This window comes from Notothenia coriiceps, unplaced genomic scaffold, assembly GCF_000735185.1.
Source record: "Notothenia coriiceps isolate Sejong01 unplaced genomic scaffold, NC01 NC01_scaffold00004246, whole genome shotgun sequence".
Lineage (NCBI taxonomy): Eukaryota > Metazoa > Chordata > Actinopteri > Perciformes > Nototheniidae > Notothenia > Notothenia coriiceps.
The window spans coordinates 1-10,126 of NW_011336947.1; the positions used below are offsets into that span (position 1 = coordinate 1).

The 10,126-nt window shown below is 43.8% G+C and overlaps 1 protein-coding gene across 1 annotated transcript; it reads left to right on the forward strand.

Moving 5' to 3' along the window:
- The first annotated feature begins 2,087 nt into the window (after nt 1-2,087).
- etv6 (ETS variant transcription factor 6) lies at nt 2,088-7,904 on the forward strand. The gene is made up of 5 exons (XM_010767367.1): nt 2,088-2,627; nt 5,388-5,969; nt 6,090-6,232; nt 7,178-7,278; nt 7,374-7,904. Exons 1-5 carry the CDS (start codon nt 2,456-2,458, stop codon nt 7,474-7,476), a joined length of 1,101 nt encoding a protein of 366 aa, XP_010765669.1. The 5' UTR covers nt 2,088-2,455; the 3' UTR covers nt 7,477-7,904.
- Nucleotides 7,905-10,126: the final 2,222 nt, after the last annotated feature.

The window sequence follows — 10,126 nt, forward strand, 5'->3', positions numbered from 1 at the left end:
ACACTCCTTGCATACCGCGATTTTAATGTCTGTTTCGGACACCTTGAAATATTGCCAGACTGGTGAAGCCATTTTGGCGAGCTTGTTTTGCTGCGCACAGAGAAAAGTGTCATGTATTTTACGTCATGTGATCGTCTCTCCTGATCGGCCTTTATAGGGAGCACCGATAGATTGGCAGAGAGTGAATATCGGCCAATAACGATCGGTGATCGATCGGAGCATCCCTGCTGATTAGTATAAAATAAATAATGAAACCAGAGAAATAAAACACGACTTAAAAGCTCAACGGAACACATAACAAAAGTAATGCATACATGATGCATACATCAATGTTGCTCAATTATCAATATATATTAATCATTAATCTTTTTCTATGACTTTATTAATGCAACCGAATTCACTGTGATAGCGGAGCTTTCTGCTGCTCTTCATTTTAGTAAGCTGCAAGATCTTTTATCTAAATAAATATATATGTATAAGACGTTTATTTTGCAGTTTCTTACCATCATCTATTTATTTATTTATTTGATAATGCATTTGTATTTATATAATACAATTAAACTTTTAAGTCATTTTAAATCCTCCCTGAAATGGGAAGTAAACAGGAAGTGAGTTAACATGATGTTGTGAGGATGATGTGTCCAGCTGTCAGCTGCTGCTGTTTCTCTCTGTAGTTCACATCCTGCTGCAGCTCTGTGGGGACGCACCATCACATCTCTTAGTATCTGTCTTCACTCGTCATGATGTCAAACAGAGCATTTGGTGGTAGAATGCATCAGCACCTGTAGAAGTTCGGACACAGTGATGTCCTGAAGCTGAACACAGAGAGGAGAGAGGAAGCTGAACACAGTGAGGAGAGAGGAAGCTGAACACAGTGAGGAGAGAGGAAGCTGTGAGGCTAGCTGAAGCTGAACACAGAGAGGAGAGAGGAAGCTGAACACTGAAGCTGAGGAGAGAGGAAGCTGAACACAGTGAGGAGAGAGGAAGCTGAGGAGAGAGGAAGCTGAACACAGTGAGGAGAGAGGAAGCTGAGGAGAGAGGAAGCTGAACACAGTGAGGAGAGAGGAAGCTGAGGAGAGAGGAAGCTGAACACAGTGAGGAGAGAGCAAGCTGAGGAGAGAGGAAGCTGAACACAGTGAGGAGAGAGGAAGCTGAAGAGAGAGGAAGCTGAACACACTGAGGAAAGAGGAAAGTGTGAGGCTAGCTGAAGCTGTACACAGAGAGGAGAGAGGAAGCTGAACACACTGAGGAAAGAGGAAGCTGTGAGGCTAGCTGAAGCTGACAGCTGTTTTGACGTTTTCATGCTGCTGGCTGTTGGCTCTGTTGTCAGTGACATCAGTGAAAGCGTCATTTTGCGGAACAGAGCAAAACTTTTGGCGTCTGTATCCTCCTTTTGGGGAGTGTAAGCGCGCACTTCCCATCAGCCCCTGCTGTGAGACATATTTACTTTATAGAAGCTCTGAGAATGAAACGTTGACTTTATGGAATGTTTTAACTTCACTGTGTCGCAGGCTAAATCACAGCAGAAAGTTCACACATGAGAAATGTAGAGCCTAAAGTGTGTTCCATAGATCAGTCTGACTAACTGGAAGCTTTCTCTGTTTCCTCATTTCCTAGAAATTGTGATTCATACTGATATTTCATAAGCCCATTGGACACATGTGAAGACTAACACTAGCATTTTCAATCCAGAATCAAAGCAAACTTTAAATAATAAAGTTAAAACCTTGTTCCACACATGCAGCATATACAAATATAATGTAACAGTTCAAGGAACACAAGTAAGCAAAAAAGTGATGGTAATAACATAAGTACAGTACAATAAATAATCATCCAAAGGTTCATGACAGTTAACCCTCTCAGTAAAATCAACACATACGACGAAAAGAATCAGGAGGTGGAATCTTTCCCAATAATGGAACTTCACAGGACAAGGAAGTGAGAACTGAAAGGTGTGTGTGTGTGTGTGTGTGTGTGTGTGTGTGTGTGTGTGTGTGTGTGTGTGTGTGTGTGTGTGTGTGTGTGTGTGTGTGTGTTCCATCACTTTCTTCATGAGATTCATTTCCTTGTTATTGTAATATCACGGCCTCTGTACCTGGGCTATGTGTTGACTGTAAATGTTTGTGTGTGAGAGGCCACACTTCTGTTAATCATCGGCTCCACTTCCTGCTCTGTCTGCGCTCTACTACTCTCCAACACTTAAAGGGCAGCTCATACACAGCCACGGCCCATCTACCTGTGTCAACATCCACTTCATGTTGTGCAATGCCTCAGCTCTACAGGTGTTGGATTATTTAAGACATGTTTTTCTAATATAAAGTGTTGCCATGGCGCCCAGTCCAGTAAAGAACCCTGTAATGTGGGTCTGTCCCTCAGAGGCTCTTCCATTATTGCTCAAGCCCCCTGCTGCCTGGAAAGCAGGAGCAGAAGAAGGGGAAGTTCTGGATGACGCTACATGCTAGTGATGCTAACCTGTGAGCTTTCCTCTGCAGGGGACGTCCTGTACGAGCTGCTGCAGCACATCCTGAAGCAGAGGAAGCCCCACGTCTTCTACCCCTCCGCATACTTCCCCGGGAACTCCTTCCACTCGCTGCCGGAGGGCGCCTCGCAGCACCTCAAGCTGGAAGGTCAGTCCCATAGACGCTGCTCTAATGCATAGATTTGATATTTTGATATTAGCCTCTACAATCAATCATTATAAAAATATATTCCATTACAACTGTTGTAATCAAATCATCAAACAAGAAATTAAGAATAAAAAACACTTCAGTTAAAGCCAAATTAAAAAGGTGGGTCTTGAGTTTGCTCTTAAAGTACATACAGTTATGATGCCTCTTGTGTTTTTGCCTCTCATAGTGCTTTTAATTCCCTGATAGGTCTAACATTAAGCTCATAGTTACAGTTTACTCCATGATATTGATGTTATTTGAATGTGTCCTCCCTGTCTATATACACAAGGTAGTCTCAATATGAAAAACTCTTCACTGTTGTAAAGCTCAGTTGGTAGAGCTGGGGCCCATGGTCTGGTGTTAGGACCCCGACCGGAGGACAGGCTCCAGGCTGCTCTGGGACCAGTTCCTGCGTCTCATTCCCTCCGTCTCCCCGTCAACACTGTGTCTTGAATAAAAGCACTCGTTTCCTGAAAAAGTATTTAAAAAAACACCTCAACGATTGCATTCCAGTACCCCACCACTGCTAAACATCCCCTCAATAATAAACATATCATTACATTTACACATAACAATATCAACAAAATCTGATTATTATGTTATATAATATATTCCTCAAGGTAGAATTGTTGGCAGAGCTGATTAATTGTACAGGTGTACCTCTGAGTGTATATAAAGTAAGCTTCCTTCTTCATAATAGCAGACACTGTTAGATTCATATTAGTTTAGTTCTAGTTGGAGTTAACTATAGTTTTTAGTATGGTAAATATGGATTTAGTCATCAACAGTCATCAACAGTACTTCCCCATCAGCAGTGATGGTTGAATGTTCTGCAGATGTCCATAGGAACTGCATACGGCTTCTTTTTGAACCGCTTGTGGAAAGTTGGGGATAAGGAACAACAACACTTTTAATGAAGGTAAATGGTAAAGGAAACCTTACGTTCAAGGAAGTAAAGACAATGCTCAGCGGGTTGTTTTGGTGTGAGGAAACATGACACATCAACCATCTGATGGGTTGGAGCAGTATCTCCACCTGTTGGCAGTAAAACCTGCTCCACAAGGAAGTGCAGCGCTGTTTAAAGGAGCTCCGAACAACTATTCCTCACTGCCGTCTTCATGCTTTGAGTGCCTCTCTGCAGACGGGTTTTTACAGTGCCTGTGATTCAAGGAACCACTGCCAACTCAACCCGAGAACCCTTCCTGAAACTCTCCACAGCTAATGTGATCCGGTTCTCACACTAACCTGCAGAGTATTAGTGACACCCAGGCTGCAGTCGAATTAAAACATCCAAAAATCAGCTCCTATCGTCTTTCCCTATCCACTATTCCTTGACCTCTGTGTGAAACGTCACAGGGTTAAGGAATAATGGATAGGAGAATTCAAAAGGACTTAGGAAAAGACGACCGGGCTTCAAGAGAATCTGACAGCACTGACACTATCAGACGTATTAATGACGCACCAGAGGATGTTCTTAATGTGCGTCTGCTGGGAGGAAACTACAGTTCTCTGGACAGAGGACTACTGGAAGACATCTAGAGACTTTGCACCGTGCTCTGATGGTGTTGTTCTATGCTTTATGAACGTGGACAACAGAGATATATTCTTCATTAGGAAGGAACTGAAATAAAAAAGTAAAGTCAAACGTATTGTTGTCACCATCCCCAAAAGTTTAAGAAACCCCACACAGCTCAGTAAACTCTGTGAAATGTTGACATTATTTTATCAGTGATAAAGTAATGTTCATATTTCTCCTTTTGATTTTAATAGTGTTGAACGTAAAAAAAGAGCACTTTGGCATGTTATGGTATATGTTGTAAAATGCTTAATAAGCACCTTGATCCATTTAATCATACATTTGACATTATTTTACTATAGTTATTGACAAATCAATGTCTTCATTACTTCAATGTTGCTCTTGGTTAAAGTAGGGAATATTTGCCTACAAAATGTGGTGGAATAAAAATATAAAGTAGCATAATGTGAAAGTACCTACATTTGTACTCATGCACAGTACTTGAGTAAATGTACTTAGTAACATTCCACCACTGCTGACAGCCAGCATGTGATCACTGTGGGCACACCTTGCAGAGCAAACACAGAGAAACTATTCACACACAAATCATCTTTTCCTAGAGCAGAAGTGATGTCCAAAAAAATAAAAACCATTGAGTTAATTTCACTGAAAAGAAGACTAGAGCCGGGGAAGGTGGGGGGGATGTCTTTTCAGAGGGTGGTGGGGGGTAAGTGCTTCCTGAACCTGGGTTCAACCAGAGGCAGGCCTGTAGCACTCAGAAGGCCCAGCTCTCTGCTGCCCCCTTCTGCCCTGCGTCTTTCATCACACACTGTCTAATATAATGCCAGGCACAAAACATCATGGCTTTATATATTCTCCATAAGCTCAAAGGACAAATCAAGAAGCAAACACGAAATTCACAAATAAAATGTATAATTAAAAAATAAAGTAAAAGCATCAAAGAGTTAGGGTTGAACTTTTTAACTATTTTTTATTTATATTTGTTGGTGCATTCCTATTTCTCATGTACCTATAGGCTGCTCATTATGAAATACACAACAGTAATGATTCACTTTACCAGTCTTGGACTGTGTATAAAATAAACCAAGGATCAGAATATTGCTCAACAGAAACTCTTCACCACTGGCTGTCAGTGTGTGAGCTGCTGCTGTGTTAACCTCGTGTTGTGATGTTCTCCTCAGACACGGTACGACGGGCGCCTCGTGGCTCAGAGCCCCTCCCCCAGCACCCCCCGACCATCGAGCTGCGCCACCGCGCACGCTCCCCCCACCTTCAGACTCCCAGGCGGTCCCCTCCGGAGCCCCACCCCCCCCGCACAGCCACAGATGACCACCTGCAGACCTTCTCTCAGCTGCCCGACAGCAACCACCACCCCCAGGAGGAGATGTACCCCCTGTCAGTGTCCCCCGCTGCCCCCAACGGCCGCTGCCTCACGCCCCGAGACCCCTGCCCAGGCAGCCCCGGGGGCCAGGAGGCGGGCCCTCCTCGCGTCATCCAGCTCATTCCCAGCACCATCATGAACCCCCTGCTGCTCAGCCCCAGCAGGAGCGGCGGGGGGGCCGCCATGGACTTCAGGCACAACCGCGGACCCTCGTCTCATGCGGCGCTGGAGAACGGGCGGGAGCTGAAGGGGCACAGCATTCACCCTCAGATGTCTCTGTCCCAGCAGCAGCTCCTGCAGGAGGAGGCACTCTACAGGAACCACGTCATCATGCCCGTGTCCCCCCCCGAGGAGCAGCAGATCCCCATTGGACGCATCGCAGGTGAGATTTACCTGTCAAAGGTCAAAGCTGCTGTTTCACACATGTGAGGAGACACTTCAGACCTCATTAATTTATCACTTACCGCAAAGCATGGTGGGTAAAGACGTTGTGTGTCCTCAGACTGCAGGCTGCTGTGGGACTACGTCTACCAGCTCCTGTCAAACAGCCGGTACGAGAACTACATCCGCTGGGAGGACACGGAGAGCAAGGTGTTCCGCATCATGGACCCCAACGGCCTTGCCAGGCTGTGGGGGAACCACAAGGTACACACACACACACACACACACGCACGCACACACACACGCACACGCACACACACACACACACGCACACGCACACGCACACACACACACACACTGTGAGGCTTGATAGAGAGTTCTGGTGATTGTTCTGCAGAACTTACCTGGCTGGAGCGGGTTATTTTCAGATCTTTTCAGAGCCGTATAATATATATAATAATATAATATGAATGTTGCCACTGGATGAGGCCATGCAATGACAGGAGCACACAGACTGTATGCTTGAGCTGAACTAGATATGGCTTTTATTATCGCCGTCATGATGTAAGTCTTCCTGATAAACACCTTGGAAGAAGACTGTGACGTTGCTTTTTAGGGAATTTGTTGAAACTAGTATCGGTAGAACACACTTCAAAATGACTTTGACCGTAATAGAAGGCTGCACTGATCAAACTGTCCTATATTTAACGGTCAGTTCCCCCCAAAATAAACAACATAGTTTTCATGTATCTAGGTTGTTTTGGTGTGAGGCTGCTCGTGGTGGAGATATTGACTTCTCTCTAATATAATGGAGTCAGATGGCTTCAGAAACCATGACCCTGTTATTCAACATATTGCACAGACATTGTTGGGAGCAGTTTATGTACAAACTATTTTCTTTCTACCACATCAATGCGCAGAAAGCATATATCCTAGGTAACTGGTCTCTGGAAAGAGGTTAAATGTATTTCGATCTAGCAGCCAGTGCTACCCTTTCCCATAGTTTTAGAGAGAAGACTGGCTGATGAGTATCACTGCAGGTGAGAGGTATTTCTGGGTGAGCAGAATTGATCTACCATGTCAAATGAAAGGTCTGCCCCCATGTGACAGCTTTAAATGACAGAAAGCTCATTAAGAAAAATCGAATTTTGCATCTCATTATTATTATTATTATTATGAATAACACTGCTGTTGTCTTCCCCCTAACAGAACAGGACCAACATGACGTACGAGAAGATGTCGCGAGCACTGAGACACTACTACAAACTGAACATCATCAGGAAAGAGCCCGGACAAAGACTTCTGTTCAGGTAAAGCCTCTTAAAGACAGAACCATCATCAGTTTGTCTAGTTTACAGCATCAATGTGGATAAATGAGCCGTCGTTTCTGTGTGGCGTCCCTCAGGTTCATGAAGACCCCCGATGAGATCATGAACGGACAGACGGAGCGGCTGGAGAACCTGGAGTCAGACACAGACGAACAAATCTACATCAAAGAGGAGTGCTGAGGAACTCTGGGAAATGGAGTTTATGAACTTTTTACTACTACAGCCGCTGATGCCTTTCAGAAGCAGCGTGAACAATCGCCGCTGCACCTGCAGCGCGTGGAGGCTCGCTCTATCAGTCACACTCAGAAAGACTCAACTGTTTCTCTTCATTGCCTTAGGAGAATATTTTACAGAGTTGATAAATAAAAGGGCATCATGTGTTGTGATTTCCTTATGGACAGAGCTGAGAGACTCTCTACGTGTTCCCCTTTATTTCCAAATGAACTGCAAAAGCCAATCACTCTGAGCTTCTGTCACTTTGATGATTTTAATGTCTCCTCACCTGCATTATAAAGGAATTGTTGCTGTTTGTAAAAAGACAATTGGGTGTGTGCGTGTGTGACAGGAATGTTTTCACAATGGAATAAACATTTTTGATTAAACTATGTTCTCTTAGAGTGGAGTATGTTTAAATGTTACTGAAGGTTAATGACCACCCTTTTCCAGTGTTTCCTGTTCCTCTGCAGGAAGGTGTCAGGAACAGGCTGGTATAATACCGGAAGTGTCCACAGGGAGGCAGTACTGCACTGTGTCAGTGAGAGGAGTCTGCTGTCATCATCAGCATGCTGCTGCTCTAAACACTGGAAGATGTAAACAAGTCATTTTGGGAATGACTTGCTTCAGATAGAATTGCTCATCCTATGTCAAATGATCACTTAATTGCAATTTCAGATAAATAATTCACTGTATCCCAGCAGCTGGACTTTAATACAACATGTTGCTGTACCACTTCCTGAATGAGGAATTGTGTCTCTGGTTTTATTGTGTTTTCTGATGTATTCATTTTTTCCTAAAACAGAGCCTTAAAGTCTTATGATTATGTAGTTTGTGAACACCATAACATCACTCGTTTTTTTTTATTCTCTTTATCATATCAAATGTCATTATGATTGATCTTCATTCATTTGCAGGGGATAACGGAAACAACGCAAACTTGTGTCAGTGTCAGTCCTTGTGAAAACATGTTATACCCTAACTCGCAGGAGTCCTTGACAGTAATCAGATTACTTTAAGGCGGGAGCGACTGCGTAGCGGCGCTGCGCCCCGGAGTCTCATAAAGTTAGCGCGCGAGACTTGGAGCGGGCAGACGGAGCTAGGCGGCGGAGCGCGCGCTGCACAGAGAGGAGCGTGAGACATTAATATTTCATCTCCGACTGACCACACACTGAAGCTGAGATACAGAGTCAGCAGCTGTCGGGGGACACACCGGTAGACAGGCGCGAGGTGTGGATGCACGAGACCCGCGGACATGTCCACGCTGTTTCTCGTGTCTGATTCTGACAGAGCCCTTTGATTTCCTCCTCAAAGAAAGAGGCACCACTCCCGAATTTTCCCACAAATCCAGGACCAAATGTCTCCCGGACCACCCCGTGGATTGTAGCAGCCCCCCCGATGCTTTGAGAGGCGTTCAGGTGCGGGACGGGAGTGGGACAATTACAGGTAAGCGACCCCGGCGCGAGAGTATTCTCTGTTAGGAGTTTCTGAAAGAAACTCATTCCTTGCACGTGCTTTATTTCGCAGCGCATCAGTCTCCATCTGGAGGGAAACACCTGACAATTAGAGCAGATTCCCCTCTGTCACTCACATTCACCTGGGTAAAGCACACATATATTTTTCATTTTTGTTGTAACGGATTGTTATTAAAACAGTTGAACTTATTACATATGCACTCTCTCCTACTGACAAGACAGCTGCAGTCTCTGATGCAAGTGATTTCAGACTTTAATTGATATCATTATTTAATGTAAGCTTCCCCTCTTAGAAACATCACCATCCACCATCCTGTGTGATACCAACAGTATTTTAGTTCATTTAAGTTAAGTACAGTTTTTCAGTGAGTCAACCAGTTAAATGGACTTTATTTCACCAAATCATGAAGTCCGACTGTTTTAATGAAGTCCTTGGAGGCTAGATAAACACCCACTGGTGTTTTGGATTAAAATATCTCTCTTTTGATTCAACTCAGCAGAAGTACAGTGAGTAGCAGACTGCTGTCAGGAAGTGTTCTCCGGTATTATTCAGGGATGGATTTGACCTCTGAGGATGAACTCTGAGGACTCTCCTTCGTCCCATTAGCTTCCTCCTCTTTCCCCTGCCACGCGGTGGTTCAACTCAAACATTTTGAGAGGAGTTTTTTGCATTTTGAGAATAAAGTTAAAATGTGTACAACAGAGGTCAAAGTGTATGCGGTGATGAATAGGCTATAATAGTTGTAGGCTATTTATTTTCAAACGTTACATTTTCAATACTGAAAGTTAAACATATCTATATTTCAAATGTATTCTCTTAAGGCCAAAAACAAGAGATGTAAAAAAACACTTCCTCCTCTGATTTCTTTTTTCCCTTATGTCTGGCCATAATCGTCTTTCATAGTTTTGCTTTTAAGATTAGCTAAAATGTTACAAAGACTTTCATTATTTTCCCATTATACAGAAAAGAAGAAGATATTTAGTTCCCATTCATCTTGACATCTTATTGACCATGACTCAGGTTTTTACTTATAATGAATAATTGTACATTTGTACTGTGTGTGTGTGTGTGTGTGTGCGTGCGCGTGTGTGTGTTTAGATGTGACGGGTGTCTAGTGATTGTGTGTTCCTGCCCGCTGCAG

Bases quoted from the DNA above. Each gene is read 5' to 3' on its own strand.
- etv6 (XM_010767367.1), top strand. From the start codon at position 2,456: ATGCTAGTGATGCTAACCTGTGAGCTTTCCTCTGCAGGGGACGTCCTG. The intron at 2,628-5,387 runs GTCAGTCCCATA...TGTTCTCCTCAG, and splicing joins GCAGCACCTCAAGCTGGAAG to ACACGGTACGACGGGCGCCT. The intron at 5,970-6,089 runs GTGAGATTTACC...GTGTGTCCTCAG, and splicing joins CCCCATTGGACGCATCGCAG to ACTGCAGGCTGCTGTGGGAC.